At 39.8% G+C, this 22,500-nt stretch overlaps 1 protein-coding gene across 4 annotated transcripts in view; it reads right to left on the bottom strand.

Annotated features, from left to right (window-relative positions):
- Window positions 1–6,871: 6,871 nt before the first annotated feature.
- LOC138011269 (neuromedin-K receptor-like) overlaps window positions 6,872–22,500 on the bottom strand; it is a 42,262-nt gene continuing 26,633 nt past the window's right edge. For 2 of the 4 annotated variants that reach the window (XM_068858223.1, XM_068858222.1), the window contains 3 exons: window positions 15,481–15,590; window positions 11,550–11,586; window positions 6,872–10,739 (listed from right to left, as the gene is read on the bottom strand). In XM_068858223.1, the coding sequence (XP_068714324.1) occupies window positions 9,676–10,739; window positions 11,550–11,568 (1,083 nt within the window). In that variant the 5' untranslated portion in view covers window positions 11,569–11,586; window positions 15,481–15,590 and the 3' untranslated portion in view covers window positions 6,872–9,675. Of the gene's footprint in view, window positions 10,740–11,549; window positions 11,587–15,480; window positions 15,591–16,909; window positions 16,987–20,124; window positions 20,227–22,500 lie in introns of those variants that run through there. The other 2 variants (XM_068858220.1, XM_068858221.1) reach the window with 2 other exon arrangements.

Below are 22,500 nucleotides of genomic sequence, written 5' to 3'. Positions count from 1 at the left end.
AAGTGTAAAGGAATCGAACAGGAACTAACCAGGGAGAGAACATAGAAAGCCGTGGATTTCTTTCACTCCTGAAGTGGAAGTAAGCTAAAAACTAGTATATAAGTATCATTTTTGTGATCGTAAAATTGTTGCAAGAATATGCATTAGAAATATTTTCTCTCTTTTTTTTTAATGTGCTCGCCTTGTATCCCGACGCGCGCAGTTTTTTTGAAACTCTGAACTCGCTTATTTCACACATGCCGGATTATTGAAGAATGAACCTGTTCTTGATGGTTAATTGTCTCATTATGATAAAGCCCCTCAAATTATTAACCAAGAAGCGCTGAAAATCTTTTGGTGATTCCTTTTTCGTGGATTTGTTCCTTTTTATTGATTATTAACTAATCAATCACTCAAAGATATCTCTAAAACTGTGCATGGGTATCAATTCAATTTGCTACACGGTAGACCGATGCTAGATAAAACGTGCACCGAATTTTAGGACAATTCGCACTTCCTTTCGCTGCTTACCTCGGAACTATGTACTTTGATTTCCGATCCTAAAATCTTACTTCAGAAATTGCATTCGTAAAAATTTCTGGGCTAGGTCTCTCCCAAGGCCTTTCGGTTAATGTAGTAGAATCTTTTACCAGTGTTCGGACTCTTCGATAAGATCCCACCGTTCAGAATACCCGGGAGGATACCGCCTTTAGCATTCGTTTCGATAAAAAAAAATGTCACTGGCAAAGCTGTAACGGCATTCACTTCTTACTTCGGGGGCTAAATAGCGTTTAGTGCTGAATTAACCACAGGCTTTCCTAGTTTGAGCCCAAACCAATTATGGCTTAACGCTCTACCCAAAATCGATCATAACATGGTTGGAGCTTTTTTTGCGGACAATGTTGCTTGCCTTGAGATCATTGCGAAGGAAACTTTTTAAATGCATGCGGCATAAGGCAGTAGTTTGGTGCGAGTCAGCTCGCCAACACTTTTCTCTGAACCGCCATCCTCCGGCTTGTATGCTTCAACTCGCATGCATGGCGGTTCAGAGAAAAGTGTCCCGTGAGCTGACTCACACCATACTCCTAAGGCAGAACAGATCTTTTCAAATATGGAAATACAGCCTGCTGGAGTCAGCACATTCGTCTCGGCTGCATGGTGAAGCGTTATAGAAGTACTCTTTTTCATAAAGCCAATGAAATTGTGTCAGAAGACAAAGTGGTACGTGACTTTTTGTGACCACACCAAACATGATTGGTGGTCACCCAAAGCAGAAATTACTTTTGCTTCATGGAACAAATGTTTTCTTGCCTTTTCTCTTTTTTTGGCCCTCTAAAGTTTGGATGTGAGTCATTTGCTTAATTACTAGTAATAGTTTTCACTACATCTGCCCGCGGTTTGAATATCATGTCAATTCTGTAGTGAACCTCACGAAGTAATTGTTATTACATGGCATTTAAAGGTGACCTAGTACGAGTATGTCTTTTTTTGGGGACTGAGGCCTTGATAATTATCGCTAACATGCGAAAACCGAATTCAATAATTTTTTTATTATGCATATTCCTGAGCTGAGCTCCGCCATGACAAAACTTCTGCATGCGTAAAACTATTGTCTGTAGGTATGACGTCAATTCTACATGTATAAAATCTATTGTTTGTAGGTATGACGTAAGAGAAACAGAGCAAGCAAGAATTAGCTGCGTGCTTATAGCCAATCAAAATCGAGCTGGTGACACCAATATATAATAATAATTTTTGTTGGTTTAATTAAAACTTCCCTTACACCTGGCTGCATTCATTTTCAAAACAGGAACTTGAAGATCTCGGCGACGTCTACGAAAACTGGCCCTCAAAATATAATTTGGCAGTATAGTAATTCTTACGCGATTTATTCCATATCGTTTACATCGTACATTGTGGTTTAAGTATTTTCTTTAAATATAAATTTGGTACTAGCGGTTTCAGAGTAAAAAATAGAAAATGAAAGGTTTGTAAGCCCTGTTCCAAGGTTCTTTTCTGGACGACTTTTTGAGAATACATGAAAAATTTATAAAATATTATAAAGCATCATTTCGTTTAACTTCACCTGGTACGAGATAAACTTGACCTCGCAAGCGACTAGCTCCAAACTGGCTTCATGGCTCAGTTGGTACAGCAAGTGCAGCTTAATCGCACGGTCATGAGTTCGAATCCCTAGGGGCTGCCCACTATCAAACGTACTCCACGGCCCCTAATCTCATTTAAGCCTAAATGTTTTCGAGCTTCCTTTGCAATTGCTTTAGTTTCCTGCGATGGTCTTCCCAATTTTAAATTTCATGCCTCTTTACGAAATCGTCTACCTTGTGGTCAGGTCCGAAGTTCCCAACTGTTTGCATGTGGCGAGCGATGTCAGTTAGAGTCGTCTTTTCCCGTTAAGTTTTAATTTACGGACCACTAGAAAGCCTTTCGTTTTGCACTGAGAAATAGCGCTGTGTTAACTGAGGAAAAGGAGGGCTTTACTCAGTCACACATGGCTACTGGCGCGCTATAAATTAAAAGTGGGACCACCAGAAAGCCTTTCGTTTTGCACTGAGAAATAGCGCTGTGTTAACTGAGGAAAAGGAGGGCTTTACTCAGTCACACATGGCTACTGGCGCGCGCGCTATAAATTAAAAGGGGTTGAATTTGCTCTTCATGTGATTTGGTTGTTATAGATTGTGTAGTTGAGTTGTAGTCAGTAGAACTTGAACCGAGCAGTTTTGCGTTGTAAAGAAATGGATGCAAAGTCGGCATCATCGGCGAGAGTGTATTGAGATTTTCCCCTTTTCCGCGCTAAGTACGTAGAGTTGGTAGTTCAACGTAACACCTAAAAACTATTAGATTTTATAATGAAGGACACGAGAGTGTAAAATAGAGCGCAGGGATGGCGCAGTGGTGAGAGTACTCGCCTGCCACCAATGTAGCCTGGTCCAGGCTCTCAGATAGTCGAGAAAACGAAACGAACTGCGTGTGAAAAGCGAGTGGGGGCTTGCCCCCCACTTGCTTTTCACACGCAGTTCGTTTCGTTTTCTCGACTATCTGAGAGCCTGGAACAGGCTACCACCAATGTGGCCCTGCTTCCATTTTCAGACTCGGCGTCACATTTGGGATGAGTTTGTTGGTTCTCTATTCTGCACCGAGAGGTTTTTCTCCGGGTCCTCCGGTTTCCCCTTTCCTCAAAAAAACCAACACTTGACTTGATTTTATTGTTAAATTCAGTTTACAATGTCCCAATTAGTGCTCCAGCGCTAGAACCACTACACACTTATAATAAGTCAAGTTCCTTTCCTTTTTCATATAAAACTTAAAAGTACTTTAACTTCGGAAAACGTATTATAAGACAAGCACGACTGTTTCGATTCGCTCACGAGTTCTAGTAATCTCTAGTAATACAAAATATACCTTTTTCTGTTTTTGAAATGTAATGTCCACCTCAGGTGATCCTGGAGAAAAACTCTTAACCGAAACAAACAGGCTCAGCGAGCGGTCGACTTGCATATATGCAGCAAAATCATATAGATAGTTTTCGTTTGTTTTCAGCTGTTTTCTTTCCGCGAAGTTACTTGTCATATTACCTTATAGTTCAGTTTTCAATTGTCACCAAAAGGTAAACAAGGAGTCGAAACAACCGTGAAAAATCGCTTATTCCTCACAGATTAAGATGGGTTGAACCGAATTAAAAAAAATTAAAATGATCCACGCTTAATGGCATGCTTTTTGTTAAAAGCCATAATTTTAATTGAAAACATGTTGTTGTCAGACAGATACACGGTACCGACCGAGCCATTATAGTATATCATTTTTATTATTTGGAGAGGAAATGACAAAATGTCAGTGCAGAGTACTGTTTCGAGCAACGGTGAATATAATCTAGGGTCTTTCTTTTCCTCAATCTATCGTGCATAACGCTTTCAAATTTACCAATGAGAAATGGAAGTAAGTTTTTCTTGAAGTGGACTCAGTTTGAAACTGCCAACTCTGTTGCAACTCACTGCTCAAAGTTAACGCCGCAAAATCAAAAATGAATGATACAATAGACTATATTCGTATTCTCAGTATTGGACAGGAACTAGCTTGCAATAGAGGCTAATGCGGGGGAATCTTTTCAAATGCCAATGCCTGACTGCCTTCAATAAGTAATTAGTATGCAGTATCAGCCAATAAATATTAATTAATATTTTGACATTACGGGAGTTTGTTTTTTTGGCCGGCTCCAAGCCTTCATCGGGACCAGTTTTAAGAGGTTTGATTGCGGGTTTGGAAAAGAGCTTTATTTGGAGATCATACCGGCGAAACATAATGTAAACTCAGGTACCTAAACGTCAGGCCAGGATCTCGAGCTATGATTCAGAGCAGGATTTGGGGCCAGGATCCAAGCCAGTATCTTGTGAAATCCAGGTCTAAGCAGTCATTTTAGTGAGTAGGTCTACAAGTTCCTTTTAGTAATTATTAGGTCTACGTGCCCATTTTAGTGATTACAATGAAGGTCTACGCACTCATGATAGTGATGAGGACTAAGGGCTCATTTTCGTGATTAGGTCTACGCTCCCATTTTAGTGATTAGATCTACGCGCCTATTTTAGTGATTGCGTTTAAGCACTCATTTTAGCGATTAGGTCTAAGCACTCGTTTTAGTGATTAGGATTAAACACTCATTTTAGTAATTAGGTCACCAGAATGAGGATTGGAAATCTTGACGAAAGATCCTGGCTGGGATCCTGGCTTGAACTCCTAGCTTTACTATTAGGCAGTATCTCAATCCAAACCTCCAGTAGTTTATTGGAAAATGACACAACATCACACATTTTGAATGATTAAGTTCTGAAACTGGCTTTGATTTGAATGCTTTAGAGGCTGTTTTAAATGTTTTAGCTACTGCACAAAATTCAGAACCTTAAAAATTGATCTGATACACTGAGACAGGCGAAATTTGGCCTTTCCGACTTTTGCTTGTGTTTTCTTTTGAACGATACACTTAGACAAAGATAACATTCACATTTTGCTTCAGTAAATGCCAATTTGAACAAGCAGGGCAGGTGGTTTCAGACAACCAGCAACACCCACCACGTTGCCAATTGGAAAAGTGTTGATGACAAGGCAGCTAGTGTAAACCAGGAACAGCTTTGCAGAGGTGTTGTACAACATTCCAACAGCGACACACAATTCTCAAGATTTGAAATGCAGACTAGACACAACCCCACTAACTGGGCCCCTACATAGGGGACACGAAGTTCTTCAACACCTTGCAAGTTCCTAAAAGGATAATCTGGAACACAATCAGAATCGTGTATAAAACGTATTGCACTTGAACATTCTCGTTCAAACAGCAAAAAGTGATTAGACTATTTGTTGAACCTTGTAATGAGTCAAAGTGGGTCAAATGTCATTTTTTGAAATTGGCTCATCAAAACTATTGTAGTGATTGTTACTAACCGAGATTTCATGAGCTTCCTCAGGTTAAAAACAATAACAATCCTTTGAGTCTTAGCTTTTTCCTATTGTTAAAGAGGAACTTCCTTCCTTATGGTTCAACCACTCTTCTCTTATCCATGATAAAGATTTCGGGTCACCGACAAAGCCTGTTTGGTTTACCTGACTTTTCATCACGTGTCGGAAAGCGTGAACTTTAATACATTAATATCAACTTCAGACAAACGAAAACAATTGTTGCTAGCGCGCTTGAGACGGCATCTTGCTATATCTTCAAACTTGCAGAGAGGATCGACAGTGAGCGTTGTAATCCTTCTTTCATCGCAAACCCACTGTTACTTGTTTAAAACCCTGTTAAAAAGTCTGCAATCCTTGCAGATTTTTTTTCTGAATCATTCCTCGATTATCTTTTTTTTTGTTCCCAGGCTCCTGAATCATACAAAAATGTAACCGATGTCGTCAACACTTGTGAGTACTTTTCAAAAAAATGAGTTAATGCCATTAATGAAACCCTCCCAGTGGTTTTGGAGAACAAGGGAAGGTGCCTAATTTGAACTGGGGAACAGGGGAACAACGACACAATATCTTAGGGAACAAGGGAATATAAATCATTTTAGGGATCAAAAAGTTGCGAACAAGTTTTGAAGTAATTTCGGGGACAAGGGAACACAACCAAATTTTTAAAGGGAACAAGGACCTTCCCCCCCCTCCTTTCCCCTGGGAGAACTCCATGAATAGTAATAATGATAATAATATACACGAAAAAATGACTCATTTCTGATTGGCTAAAATAGAAATCTATTGTCCATCTCAAAAAGATCTCGTGTATTTTAAGAGAAGTTCAAATTACAAAGTTTCCAAGTTTGCTGTTGAATGATTTTGTTAGTTTGAAACATCTACTCCCGCTTATTTACTCGAAATCATATGATTGCCTATACTTATTTACCGACGGGTCAGCAAGAGACTCAGTTTGTGAATGAAAACAACTGAATGCTCGCTCTCCGCTTAATTTCCTGCATAAAATACTGAAATTTCGATGTGATAGAGCACTAGAGATATTTAGTAAGGTTTCTAACGTGATGTCAGCAATAGAGTTCTGATGTAACGTCACGTTGCATGGAGTAGTTCGGATGCTGCGGGTGACTCGCTTTCAACTGAAAATTCTTGTCACTTTTTTTTTTCAGGTCACGATGCAGGGATCAGCGAAAAGGCCATCAAGCTGAGACCAATCGCGGTTATTAAAGGGTGACCGGAAAGTCGATGCCTTTAAAGTTTCTTTACGGTGCGCGTAACATTCTTCGGTCTGTCACGCAATCTTTTAAAAAGATCACGTGACGATTCAAGAGGTGGCTTCGCGTCTAAAACTCGTTCCAAATCAGTCGACGTAGAAAAGATAGACCAGCGGCAGACACAAAGAGATTCCAACTTGAAGAACCAGCTCAAATGCAAACCAGGAATAGAAGCAGTTTTATTGGGCGAAAACCCTAAATTCCTATTGTCTGAGAACAGCTAGTTGTAAAACAACGGAGTAAATTGATCAACATATTTAAATAAAATTACTTCATCTCTTTTGTACAACATCTAAAGTTATCTTTTCTCAACTGAAAGTAATTTGCATTTATCCTGTGTTGTCTCGAATTTCTTGCTTTCATTTATTCTACGTATGAACATTTCAATTGCATCATGGAAACGTTTTATCGAGCAAAACGCCAATCTAGCTTGAGTTACTGTTCATGATATCAGGGACGTTAAGTAAGAAAGTTCTGGTTTAAGTAAGTAGCCACAGGAGTACCCAACGAACACTTTTTCTGAATTCATCTGCTATTGACTTACACGATATGTGGGCATCCATTAAGGCATTTTTGGTTAATATTTAACTACCCTGGGAAATAAATATCCAGCATCCATTATTTTGAGGCCTTTTCCCAGCCAGGAAGGTATACATTTCGCTGTGGGCGCCAGCCAGCGGCTTTTATCATGTTGAAACCCTTCCCAGCCAGCCAACTCCTGTAGCCATGGCGGTCGTTAACGAGAACGTCACAAAACAACAGTATCATCTTCTATTTTTACTCCGAAACCGCTCGTACTAATTTATTTTTAGGATTCTTCGCCAACATTGTACTACTTGAACGAGATGGAATAATCGCCAAAGACTTACGATTTCGCAAAGTTATATTTGAAGTGACGTTTTCGTCGACGCGACGTGGCCGTCGCAGATCTAAAAATCCCTACTTCACGGAACAAAACAATAGCTGTGCACAGTGGAACCCCGCCTCACGGCCATCACTTCGTTATTGCGACCACTTTTTTTTGACCCAGCAAAACGGCCCTCCTTTCTCTTATAGCAAAACTCTCTTTAATGCGGTCACCCGTTAATACGGCCAACGGCCACAATTTTAAATCGCAAACAGTAGAATCCTCTATAATTTCACCCCGTTAATGCTGCCACTCGCGCTAAATTTTAGAAACTACTGTGACACGGTAATCGAACAGCCGATTTACTTTACAAAGTACTGTCAGCAACACTCCTCCCTGTTTTCATCACAAACATGATCTTGACACTACTGTAACACCCAGTAAGGCAAATCGCGAAGGGATTAAGTCATTGTGCTTTCATCAAGTCTTTCGGTTCGGTAATTTTGGCGGCTTCCGTTTTTTAGAAGCAAAGTAAGCAGGGCCTGTTCTTGTTTTGATTTTAGGCTCAGAACGTGCGGTACACTTAACAATTTTAAGCGTTTTACCTACTGAGCGAAGTTTCAAGTATGTTATTCAATTACTACGTACATTCCCGTTGTTCATTAAAGAGAAAAATGCTACGGCCCCATAGCCATGAATTTCACCCTACCCCGGTAATACGGCCATTTTTTTTAGGCCGGTTGACAGGGTTCCACAGTACGTTTCTTTGGCGTTCTGTCGACGAAAGCGTTTCAACATTTCACAATCATTCCATCTTTTCCATGTTGTACAACATGGGCGGACTATCCTATAACTGGATTGATACGAACGGATTTTAAGTAAAAAGAGCTCGAATGAAAGATTCACAGCCGTATGCACACGTTGTCACAATTCTGAAATCTGATCACGTGCTCAGTACGGGAGAAAAATGTACAAAAATGCGTGTCGCACGTGCAGCGCAGTAATATTTTATCATTTAGCCAATAATGGCCGTGTTTTCACCAGCGGTTTTTAAGGTCGCTTAGCAACTGACAACCGGAAATCGGGTGAAAATAGTTGCTTTTTCAACTCGCTTAATGTTAAGCGAGACGGCAAAATTCAATGGCATTCTCATTAAATTTAAGCCACCAAACCAAGGTAGCTTAAGCGAGTTGGCAATTACTTTCGGCCAATGAGGAGTGGCTTGCGGTTGTTCAAATGGGAAATAGTACAGGCGTGCCATTATTATTATTATTATTATTGTTATTGTATTGGCACGTGCTCCCTCTTCATTAAACCGTACCCGTGAAAACACGTATCATTTTAAAGTCGCTTAACGAAGTCTGCAAACAAACCAATTTAAGGAAGGTTAAGCGAGACAACGGCTGTCGTGAAAACCCAGCCATCCTTACTGTTTTAGGGCGTTGTCGTTGTTGGTGGCGACATAAGTACCCAACGATAAACTTTTCAGTATCCACGCCCTTCATACACAGTTTAATCCTGGAAAGTTGATACACACGCGCACACACACACCATGCCAAACGACTTGGAATGGCAAAAATGATGATTTTAAGAAGAGGCTCTCGTTATCTTCATCGCTATCTACTTAATCTCGCTGGTGTTTAAAGGTCATCGAAGCCGACAGTAAGAACTGGAAACATTTTAAAGTGACGTTTTCGTCGCCGGCCGTCGCCGTAGTAGATCGTTAAATTCCCTCATATTTTTAGGCGACGTTTTCGTGACCGTCACCCTTGATTAAGGTCCCTTTTAAGGTTTTGACGACAACGCGAGCGCACCAATGTGATCCTTCCATCCTCTATTTTTACTCTGAAACCGCTCGTACTAATTGATTTTTAGAATACTTCGCCCACATTGTACGACGTGAAGGAGATGGAAAAATCGCCAAAGACTTACTATATTGCAAAGTTATATTTTGAGGTGACTTCTTCGGCGTCCCAAGCGTTGCGTGGCGGCTATGCACGTGACAGGTTGCGTGACTGCGTTGCGAATTACTACTGCGAAGGAGACGTTGTAACTGTCATAAGCGTTCTCCTTTCTTACTTTCTTAAAATTATGGCAAGTATCCAGTATAGTTTATAAAGAGCTTGTAACTTGACAAAAATCTGTTAATGTCACCGCCTTAGATGAAGGCCGTTTTGTGGATGTCTCCCGGAAGTTAAAGTGGCTTGTCGTAGACATGCGCGAAAACGGAAGAGTGACCATTTTACCAAACTCCGCGCGAAACCGCTTCTTGAAGTAGATCAACATCCAGGGGTTGACCGCGCTATTGGCGTGTCCACACCAGAAACTCACCAACATGAAGTAGTGGAAAAAGGGAAACTTTCTAAACGCCCATACACGATCGACGGCAAACATCACGTGACAGATATGTGTTGGAAGCCAACACAGTGCGAACGCAATTACAATAGCAATAGACGTCTTGATCATTTGCCGTTTTGTTTTGTTCATACGTAGGCGCGCTTCGTCATGGCTTACAGACGCACCCGGAATTTTGTGTGAACGCAGTTTTTGGCAAATACATCCGTAAAGAAAGCTCATGATAGCCAAAGGGAATACATAGATTATGGCTACAACATAGAGATAAACACCTCTCATGACTGAGTTCTTATCGCCAAACTGCGAAAATTCTTGTTGAATTTGAAAGAATTGTCCCGTTGGATTGCGAACTTTAATTATGAGTAGCCAAGGGGACATGGCGCACATCGAAAAAAGCCAGATACTCGGTACGAGGATTTTTTGGTTCCGAAACCGCGGAAATTGTCGCAGGGAAAGTACAATGCTGAAAAAGGAGTCAAACGCGATAGTAGTCAAGGAATAGACGGACGCCATGACCGCAACGAAGAATGTAAAAGCTACAAACTTGGCAAGAAAATCGCCGAAGGCTCCACCAAACCATCTGTTGTCCATGAGAATGGCCTGCAATTGGTGAGGCATGGCAAAGCAAGTTACTAGCAAATCAGCCACCGCCAGGTTCACGTACATAAAACTTGTTAAGCGTCTAGTTTTGATTTTTCTGTAGAGTATGTAGATCACAAAAATGTTCCCAGCCAATGCTATAGTTATGATAAAAGAATACAGGACAATTGCTGCTGTTTTGACTGGCGTCCCGGGGTTGTTGTCGGTGTCTGAAAGAGTAACTAAAAACAAAAGCCGGAAATAAAGAATTGCTATATGTCAAATTATATTAGATTAAATGTCCTCTGGAAATTTAGTTCAATTAGCCAATCCCAATGATCCTAGATAAACAACCAAACCGAACCAATCATAACGCAGAGAAAGTGCGTGCAGCCGGCCCAAAGGGCGGTAAAGTCACCATTGGTTTTGCATTTTTTGGCGCGAGATTTTGAAAGCAATCGCAAGTCGCTGCAACAACGTCTATTCTTAGGCGGCTCTTTTGGCTTGTGAAATCAAACTAGAAAAAGTGATTGCAATGTGGACTCAAAGCAAATGCAGGCTAAGCAGGCGCCTTGCAAGGAAAACTCTCTCGACCGATTCACACATGGTTCGTCAATCGCACTGCTGCTAAACGCTGCTTTTAAAGCAGCTCTACAATAAGTCGAATCTCTTGGTCTGCGTTCTATAAAAAGAATTTAAGTAAACCAACTGCAATCAAGGATCGAAGAAAACGCAGCCGTGCGCAGGTGACTCAAACCGCGGGAAAAGTCACAAATCGTTTGTTTCCGATGGGGGGGGGGGGGGGGGCGAGTCAAGCACGAGGATTTTTGGCCATTTACTTGCCATTATGAAGAGACAAATGATTGGGACACTCATCTAAAAAACAATGATGTGCAAGTCTTGATAGTCACTTTATCCTCAGTGGAGACTCAGACAGCAAGGGGCCAAACAAATCACGGCAAAATCGGGACCGGCGAAAGATTACCCGTGATTTCTTTGTCCTGTCCCGTCTCGTCCCGGACGAGGTCTATTGAAGAGGGTGACCAACTTACCATTTGTTTGTGAAGACATGGTTAGAAGTTAATATTACTGGAAACAGATGCAAAGAACAAAATGTTAGTAAGCAAAAAGAATTTTGAAAATTAGCCATAAAGACCAGTGGGCAAATCAAGTAACAAAACGGCAAAAAGGGTTGCAGGACTGAATATTACGTGACACCTACGTGCAACTTCCTATAATCAAACACTCTCAACCCCAATTTGTTTATCTGAATTTTGGTGAAAGAAAAGCTTCATGACAATAAAAATGATACCTTTTTTTTTTCTATAATCCGGCGTGGTTGCACTTTGCTCGAGGCCAAGAAAGTGAATTGTTTAAATTTCAACTCTGCTTTAATTTGATGCAATGCAGACTTGCAAGCCACGCGTCAGATATTATATTGCATCAGTAAAGACACTTTACCGAGATTTTCGTAATTCTTCGGAATCTTACCTTCAAGAGCGAAGCGCCAAACTGCGTTTTGGCTTCCATCAATCAAATTTCCGAACATAGCCGGTATGATCAACTCCGTGTCCGGAAATTGAATTGGAGTTTTTGTTCACTTCACAGCTCGAGATACGTTTTTAGAAATTCTTCAGTGAAAAGATTTGTACAGATTCCATAGCTTTCCATCGGCCTCAAGTTTGGATATACGAATGTACCTTAGGAACCAAAGATGCTGATTGGTGGGTTAGTCACCCATCAATTGATTTCGTCATCTGTGGTTGGCGTTGAAAGTTTGATGGAAGCCAAAACGCAGTTTGGCCGTTGGCGCTTGAAGATAAATTCCGCAGAATTATGAAATTCAACAGATAAAAAATAAAGCAAGATTTGTTTGGAAAGCCGAAATCAACCTGTTGTCGACTCGCTGATGCGGGATCTTCGATGATGCTGAGCAGTCTTTTGAAATAAGGTTGAGGAAAGAGTTTTGTATTGAAGTCGAAAGGCTAAAATGAACTTGTCAACCGTTGTGGTCTGGTGTAGTTTTTATTTGTGCTTGCCATGATTTTCCTCGGACGTATGCAAAACATGGACCCCAGGTCCATACACCACCCCCTGTGGACCCGGTCCATGGACCCCTTCATGGACTCGGTCCATGGACCACCCCTCATTTTGTGATGTTAAAAGCTGAAAAATCTGTAATAGAGAGTGAGAAGAGATCCTCTGGACAATTTCATCAATTGTCTCTCATAGACACCTGAAAATTTCAGGTGGAACCCCATGACCCCTGCGATGTGAGGACGGTTGGGCGCACTCATCAATTTGTTGGGCTCGTTTGTTCTGGTGAAGGACTCGATGAATTAAATGATATGAATGTGTATTTGAATTGCGGGTTATAGACGAATCTCTTTGGAGCCACCAATTTGAAATAGATGTTATACAGGTGTCTATAACAGACAATTGCTTAAATCAGTAGCCCTTAACTATAAGCGAACAAAAGCCCTGTATTCCTGCTAAGAATGAGAGCAGGAGCAAAAGCCCGAGCCCGAGCCCGAGCCCGAGCCCCAGCCCCAGCCCGAGCCCGAGCCCGAGCTCAATGACAAATCTCAAGAAACTAACTTGATGTCATAACCGGGTGTAGTCTGTATAGATCGTAGTCTATATAGATGTTAAATGCCGTGACATAGGTCGTAGTCATGGGCTCCAGCTAAATTGTCCACAAAAGTGCGAGTATCGCTTCTCTCTTTCGTGCGAAGATTTCTCTGCTGGTAACTTTACAAAATAAAGGGTGGTCCACAGGGGTGGTCCATGGACCGGGTCCATGAAGGGGTCCACAAGGGTGGTCCATGGACCTGGGGTCCATGTTTTGTATACGTCCGTTTTTCCTCAAATCTATTATGAGCCGAAAGCAAGTAAATGTAAGTAAGTTTGTTTATAGTGGAAGTGCACTTAGCTATCAAGCTAGTTTACAGGCGCCTCACTTTTAACAATGTGAAAGAAACAATTTAAAGTTAACAGAAACATTATTAAGAACCCCAACTGGCAGGAGACAACCAGTTGGCTATTTACAAAGCGTGGTAGAGTTGAATCCGGGACAACCGGAAACAAATCCTAACCAGAGGTTAGAACGGGCTTTGAACCCGGAGCAGCCGTATGCAAACCCAACGCCCTAACCACTCGACCACTCTGCCTCCTGCAACCGTGAAGGTGTCCAGCTGTTAACCCAAAAATTTATTAAAGTACAACCTTTCGTTTTGCGTAAACAAAGTTGAATACACGCTCCCTTCATAATGAGGATGTCGTGTTCAATGGTACTGGCCGTTAATTTTTCATGATCACAAACGATGGTTTTCGCAGTGGCGTCATCAAATTCTAAAATCAAAACCGCAAAGTGATTTCGGAGTTTGAAGGTGACCTAGAAATGAATCTTTTTTCAAGTTTCGAGTTCCATGACGTCTTTCTTCTCGAAAATACGGCGTTTTGAATTTCCCTACATTAGGAGATGTGTTCATACACATGTATTTTATCTTCTTGAGCGAAAAGTAAGCGCTTTCATCGCTAAATGAATACCAGATGTTCGTGTGGATTTCTGGCCACCATATTGGTGCACAGCGGTAATAACTCAGAAACAATGTACCGCACGGACCTGAGAATTGGTGAGGTCATTAATAAACGTGTTCCCTACAACATTCGAAGTTTTTGGCTTATTTCATTGAGCGGTTTAGATTTTATTTTTTTGTTGCGTGACAGTGAAAACGATCCATAAGGTAAGGTGCCTTTTACTTAAAATGTTAAATTTGCTCTAAGAATGGTAGTATTCGAAACACATTTTTCAGTCGTAAACTGAGAATATTAACTGTGAGTTTGGACAACTGTATGGGAATGTTTTAGGACAGTAAATAATGGTGAACCCCTTTTTTTAAAGCAAAATTCAACGTCAGAGTTTTGATGAGTATGTTGTCTACGTTTTAGTTTTATGTACAAGTAGGCCAAATAAATTAAGAGATGAACGTACAAGATACCTTTGGAAAACTATGTGCTCCTTATGTGTTTATCAAACCGGCTCAATCTCGGTTTCGACCAAACAGATTTTACAAACTTTATCACGGACAATCCGCGATGGAAGATGGCTTCAAGGTCAACATGACTTTTAAACATGATTAAATATATCCGCTTGATGCGGTACGACGAGTGCCCCGGACCTTTTTATATGGGAGCCCCCCCCCCCCCCCCCCCGAATCAATCCGACCTTTGCAATAGGAATCAGGATGAGCCACGACAGTGGGTGGGAGAGAAAGGAGGAAATTGCTGAGCAGCCCTTGGAAAATTTCCTTGAGATGCGCTAGCCCTTGCGAAATTTCTTTAATAGGACAAAAACAAATTTAGAACTTCGAACATGTCTCTCGTAAAGGAAGTCGTGTTCTAATCCATAAGGGAGTTTTTTTCTTGGGAAATTCAACCCACGCATTTCATACATTTCACAAAAAATGGAAATGGACAAAAGATGGAAAGACAGAACGATCTAGAAAGACGATTGGTTCATTCAAGATGTTTTACTCAAATAAATCCCTTTCACATTTTAAGAGTTCATTTAATTGTGACACTTTGCTTCGTTTCCTTGAAACTTGATTCACCTGGGACGGGAAACTCAATACTCCAAATTTAAGAACACTAAAAGTAACTTGACGTTGTCTAGAGATATGCAAGACCCCAAAAAAATGAAACTATACGGAGACTACAGAAAGCCGCGTAACGTTTTGAGGGTTAGCGCTGGAACTCTTGATATACATGTAACCGAACTTTCGTGAAACGAACTCCCTTACATTAGCAATTGCCTGACCTCGTTATCATCCTCAAAATATCATATTTAACAGTCAGGCGAAAAATAACCAGAAGATCTGTATGTAACACTCCTGCGAAAAAACGTTGTTTAAGATGCATCACGTTCACAAGGAACCACAAAATGCTTTGGATAAAAAATGACGTCTGATGACACGTACTTACCACTTTGAGAGATACTGATCTGACTGCTCTCGGAAAAAAAACTACCAGTTTTCAAGAGATTCGAAGCGCCTTCTTTACTAAACAGACACGTCCAAACCGGCAACTGAATCCTGCAAAAAGGAAAGACGTTGTGGTTAAATAGCAAATGATTAAACAGCAGTATGTCGTCTGTCTGTCAAGCCAAATTGTTTCTTGGAGAATTAAAACTGCAATGTCACGGCAACCATTAGACTTATTGATTTCCTTGAAAAATTCAATGACAGGAATTAAACATCGAGTCTGTGAATCAGTTATATTCGAGAGTTTAATTAGGGCAACGTTAATCGAAGACAATTTTTTCCCATCTGACGTTCTGCATCACCCCCACCAGCACGCGATTAATTAAAGATCGCAGAACGTTTCCGGACAGCGGCATGTTTTTTTGTTCTCAGTTTCATCTCATTAGCTGCCATTTGCTTAACTTTCGCTTAGCTGAACGAAGAGTAAGAAATATGTAGACCAATCGTAAACATTGTTGTGACTCTTTTACCTCTATGTCATTCTCTGTTTAACAATAAATGAATAATAATTAAAATACAAATTTCAAAAAGGAGTCAGAGAACCACAACAGTGTTTACGAACAACCCGCGACCAAAACAAAACAAAAAACTTGAACGAAAAGACAGGAGAAAGCGAACCCAAACGCATTTCTGGAAACTGCCGGACAGACTAAACTTTTTCATATTTTTAAGCAATGTCTTCCGCTGAGAAACATAGGATATTTCATCAACTTGTGGAAACAAATTGGGTCTAGTTTCCGATCATCCACATATTAAAAAAAAAATTAAAATTGAAACTTTGGCGAATGTGTTAATGAAAACGAAGTAAAACTTATTCACTAGACTTAGAAATGGTAACTGATTATTTGATTGATATTTTAAATTATTGAAACCTTTCGACTCATGAGTTTCTATGCCAGATTTTCTTCCTTAAGTTTACTTTTTTGTAGCCCCACAAACAATAAAGCATATCTTTTAAAAGTTTCTCTAGACTTACCAACTGAATTGTCAGTAACAGAGTACGGTTTTCTTCAGAAATGAAGTTGAAAATAATTTACGACAGGTGGCTCTTGTTATATAGCTTTAAAAGATTTCTTCACATTGATTATTTTTTTATTTGTACCCCTGCAGCTTGTATCATTGCTAATGCAAGGATCTCCTATCCTTCAGTCCACGAAAACAGTTCCTACAAACAGTTAATATCTCACGGACCTCTTATCTTTAGCCTAGCTAGGTCCTTCCTTGATACATTTTATTTTCAATTCAGGCTTTTTTTCTTTTTAAAATTTTGTCAAGACTTGACTTATTCAATTTAATTCCGAGTACTGTCGCCAAAAGATATCTCTCATTTTGACTATTGATCGAAGAGCTCGAATTGAAACTGCACTTACCTAAATAGTTTGTGACAACTTTTACTTCAATGGTTTTCCTCTTCAAGCACCAAGTGTACTTTCTTTTATTTCGGCATCTGATGAGTTATTATGTATAATGAAGTAACGTATATAAAGTTAAAATCAACAGCCCCTTTCTCTCATAACTCATCAATTTTTCATTTTTGTCAGCCGGAATGATTTTCCGACTAAAATCAAATTTGCGGAAAGCACCTCAGCCAACTGTCGCCATTAATTAAACCTTTATGGGCGCAAAATTCGTGTATGGTTTGTCTGAAGCCTGAAAATGGAAGTATAATGGAACGATTACCATTACTAACGGAAGGAAATTTAAATGGAAAATATACTTCAATTCTATTTATAAGACAGTGTAACCGGAATTGGGTTTCTTCTTGAAAAACTGTCGATAGAAAGTTACCTCATTTTGTAATTACTTTTGGTTGATTATTTAGCTCATCACGTATAAACAAACATTTGCACGATCCTCATGAATTGTCATTGGTTCCTTTGAGTTTTCTTCCAGGCTAACCACCCATCGAAACGCCCGCTATTAGCAGTTTTTTAAATTCATAGCCAAAGCTGATACGTGATTTATTTCTAGCCTCAATGAAAACACGACATTATTAAAAAGCGTTTAAGACAGCAAAAAGATGCGGGAGGGCAATTTTGCCTCCCTGATGAAGTCTGTATAATTAATTGCCATACTTGCGTTTTTGCATCTTTTCATTGTCTTTAAAATTAGGATTGTTCAAAGTTTGAAATCTCATTCAAACCTAGAGTCTTCGGAAAATTGTACTGACATCAATTGATATCAAAAGTGATTATTAAGACTCCCAGAGCAATTCGCTTTTGTTATCAATATATTTTTTTCTATGCGGCAGATTGCTTGCATTGATACCTAGTTGTAGGGGCCGGGTGCTCGAAGCTTGGTTTGCGCTAACCGTTCGTTAAGAGGTATCAAAACCTATAGGTTTCCATGGCATTTAACGCTGGTTAGTGTGCTTCGAGCAGTGTAACCCGGGCCGGGCTGGTACATCAGTGTGAAGGGAATTTCTACGTACATTGGTTGGAATCCCGTTCGAGAAAAAATTCTCGGTATCTATATCTGGAACTGCTAAAGTGAAATACGGGAGGAGGAAAATTTTGAACGTTTTAAGTCTAAATTAAATATTATTATTGTTATTATTAAGTTTTGAGTCGCTAGCTTCGGTGACTTTTCGCTTAGAAGATCTGTTTTTTTTTTCATATATATATGTTATATGTATGTATATTCTCAGTTCCAATATGTCTTTAATATTTTCAGGTTATCATTATTTCACTTCTCACGAGACATAGAACGAAAACGTTTCCATTCATTAAGTATTTTACTGCGCTATAAAAGTAATCAAACGAAATAACGTAATAGTTCCTCAATTTGGATTCCTCATTCATCATTCTCTTACTTTTGTTGGGCGGGGTTATTTATCACGCAAACAGTGTGTCTATTTTGATCCAACGTAGAGCAAGTTTTGATCGTACACGGTTTTTGCAGTGGTTTAATCCTCAAAAAGTAATTAATTAAGCAAAGCCACTATTTAGGAATATAGTTGAATCCTAAAATTAGTCTTTCCTCTTTACGTTTGGTATTCAAAGGCTCGTCTTGATATCTGAACTTTGCAGAATGAATACAACCATTTCAATCAACTATAATACGCTGCAATTGTAGGCAATGAGTCGGCTTCCAGCTTATCAGGAATACTAAGCACTTAATGACAGACCCCAAAGGAAACAGTCAGTTTTAGCCCGGTTTACACGACAAACATTTTGGGCACGGCACCCCTCCGATTTGGAACCCGTGCCTATATTTTCGGTCCACCCATTGCCCGTTCACACGACAAAATTTTCTTTATTTGAGGTACCACAATTTTTCTGGGGGGCACCGTTAGAATTAAAAACGGCACCTTTAAAATTGTTGAGCATATCGATGCATTTGTCAGCGGTTTAACTACTTTCAAGATGGCGGACATGAGAACACGAGGCACTCAACCGTGCTTTTTCTTTTGGTTTTTCATGAGAAAGCGAAGAAATACATATTTTCAGGAATATTTAGTGGAGGGAAGAAACCACTCATACACTGCTTTTTATAACAACGTTAAGAGGTGCAGAATGTTTGTCCAAGCCGTGCTAGCCGCGGTAAACCAGCCAAGAATCGAATAAGAAGTATTTGGGTGCGTTTGTGATCTGATGCCTGGTTTGACGTGGTTTTGGCAACGTACAGCGAAGTGCAGTGGCCTCCTCCGACCACCTCACATTGCTGTGTGTATGTATTTTATGTATTGTATTGCATTGTATTGTTGGAACTCGACGCCATCTTGGATTTGATCCATAACTCCCAGCGAGAAGAGAAAACAATCTCATTCCCAGGGACTCTGGGTTTGGTCATCAAGATGTTAGCAGCTTCGACCACAAAATATGGGCACGGCACCCCTGAAACCGTACCTAAACCGTACCTAAAATTTTAGGCGTGGGTGAGACCAGTCATTAAGTGTTTTGTCATACCTCCCAACTCAAAAAACAACAATACTCGGATTTAAAGCAAAATGCTACAAATTTGCCACTGTTTCAAAAATCCACGACCTGATCACGTGCGAGTCGAAAGTTCAAGTCGTTGTTTCCCTAGGGAGTTAGTGAGTTTTGTTCGCCCTAGGGAGTTATTGAGTTTTGACCCATGACACTTGACACGTTCAATCTCCTTCAATCGAAAAACGTATTTGAGTTGAGGGGTATAACAAAATCCTTTGTCTTCGTTTATTCGTCCCGATAAATAACAGAGCGCAATCATGATTTCTGCCACGGAGATCGTGTTTGTCTTGCAGTATTCATGTAAACCAATTTGTAAGTAGACTTTTTGGATGATATTCTTAGTTAAAATCGAAATAATCTGGAGCTATTGCTGGTTATTTCCTGTTAAAAAAGGAAACGAGATTTGCCCACGACAGGTTTTTTTTTAAATGGTAAAAGAATACGACGAGTTTGAAACCTGCCTTTTGTGACTGTAGTAGTAGTATATAAATTCGCCGTATTTCGTGAAGTCAAAATCGTCCCGATAGACGAAATGAAGTCGCTAGCAGTTCCTCACTTTTCGCAAACTGAAGTGAATGCAAAAAACAATGATTTCGCCTAAATCGGCGCACAATTGATAACTCGTTGCCAAAAGAGAGGAAACCTAGACCTACCTTGAGCGCAAAATTAACCACGAAGGCTTTCTTCAAACTGAAATTGAATCTAAAACGTTTTCTGATAAAATTCCGCCTTTTATAAATATTAAATGTTGCTCCCTTTTCTGAGACATCAGGTAAATTAAGTACTTTCTCAATCAATAACCCATTTGTTTGCTTTTAACCCACTCTCTCTCAGTGTATTTACGTGAGTAGATCAATCACTTCTTGAACAAACGGAAATATCGCCAATGCATGTTAGGATCGTATACCAAAGTCTTTCTTGTGAGAGAAAAATTGATTTGACAGCAAAAAAGGTACCTCAAAAACCAGCATTTGATTTGTGTTAATCGTTGATTTTAGTTGACAGCGTACCCAATTAATACTCCAGCGCTAGAAGACTAGACACTGAAATAAAGTTCCTTTCCATTTCTTTAAGTTAAATGGTTAAAAACCAGCTGTCAGCTGACATGCAAAGAAAAGCAACACTCAGCAGATCCCTGTACTCTTGCGAAATCTCGAGTTAGACTATTGAGATCCGAATACAATTAAGTATAAACTTGATCGGTTAGGAAACAAAAGTGTCATTGGGAGATGTCGTGTGAAAGAGAAATCAATGATTTATTCGTGAATTAAACAAAAATCAACGGCTTATTTTTTTTACTGATTTCTTTACCACCAAAACACTTAAAAATCATAATTGATCTCTTTACCATCTGCTCCAATTATTGTTCAGCCTCATATATTTCCGAAGACGAAAAATTGGTTTAATTTTGCACAAGGAACTTCCAAAAAAGTGACTGGCTTGATATAATGTCGGTTAATTACTCCTGAGAAATTAGAAATAAAAATTCAGCTTCCTCCTTCTATTAAATGCGTAATTCAAAAAGAATAATGTAATTGGACTGACGTATGTTTGAGTGGGAGCTTGTAAAAAAAAACTGTCAACTTTGCGTTTAAAAGGTAAACAGTCCTGGTCGCGAAGACACGTTTGTTGCGACCAACTCTTCAAGGGTTCTAGCTGTTTTGAGGGCACGATTTCCTAACACACTTCTCGTCATGACTTTTGGCAGTTAAACATTCACCATATGTTTCATTACGAAAGGGAGAATGCTCCAATACTACAATTCAGGTCTTAGCAGTATAGTGGGTCATTTCCGTCAGCTGCATCCTGTAGCTCAGTAGAAAAGGGTACCCGAACTAATAATCGGAAGGAGAAGAAGTGTTGTCTATTAAAAGGACAAAACGATCGGAATTTTCCTCCAAATAGAACACTACAATTTTTCCCAAATAAAAAAAGCGGACATCTAAGATTTGACAGAACACTGTTTTGTATTTTACAGTTAATGCCATAATACTGTGTGTTGCACGAGCAGAGCTTGGTCTTGTCACCATATAAAGGAGAAATAAGATGTTCCGTTTCTTCACGAAAAACCTCGGGTTGGAAGGACTGTCTTTTACTTTTTTGGACCGGAATGACTGGGTTTTTTTAATTTTTATATTCCCAGTATCTTGGCTTGATTAAATCTTGCCCTTTCAATTGGTTGCTCCTACCTGTATAACCGCTTCCCGTGCAAAGCATCGTAAACCTGAATAGCCTTTTTGCACGGTTAGTTTTTCTCATTTGCATTACAATATAATCTTGCATGTATGTGAGGCAATTTCGGGCTATTTTGTAGTTTTAACCCGAAATTGCCTCGCATCCACGTTAGATTACATTGTAATGCAAATTAAAAAAAATTAACCGTGAAAAGGGCTATTCAGTTCGCCTTGCGTTTTCATTGGCTTGCGAAACGATAACATTCGAAATATTATTAGAATAACCAATGACATTTTAGGACACATAGTGAAAATATCGTGGACAAGAGATCAATTTTTCAGCGGCAATCAGAAAACGTCAACAGCTTTTTGAAATAGGCAAAATCAATAGTGAATTAGATAAGAGTATTGATCTATATCACTTTGTGGTCTTGCTCCAGATTTTTATTAGGCTTGGAAACAGAACTCTCTTTGAAACGTTCAGTTTATAAGTCGCTTACTGCATTCGTTATCAAAGCTGCCCTCGGCCTGCGCCCTTGGTTTTGCAGTATATTCAAGACCTCGCCGGCAAATATCGTATTTATCTCTGCCTTAACGTTCTTTCGGAAAGGTCCTAATTGAAAGAGAGTGTATGTTGACGGCCTTCAATCGCTATGAGAAGGTTCCAAAACCTAATTATTCACGGTTGCAAAAGTCAGACTCTATGTCTCTTCCGGAAATGCAAAAACACACACAAAAAAAAACACGCTTTGAAACCGGTAGCCCATAACGCGTCGAAACTCAGAATCGGACTCCACATTCGAAATGATAATGTTCCTCTTTCTACGAAAAGTATAGTTTCATGCTGCGCGGATG

This window comes from Montipora foliosa, chromosome 7, assembly GCF_036669935.1.
Source record: "Montipora foliosa isolate CH-2021 chromosome 7, ASM3666993v2, whole genome shotgun sequence".
Taxonomy (NCBI): Eukaryota; Metazoa; Cnidaria; class Anthozoa; order Scleractinia; family Acroporidae; genus Montipora; species Montipora foliosa.
Note: the sequence above shows the minus strand (reverse complement) of the source record. Positions and strands in the feature narration are given on the sequence as shown.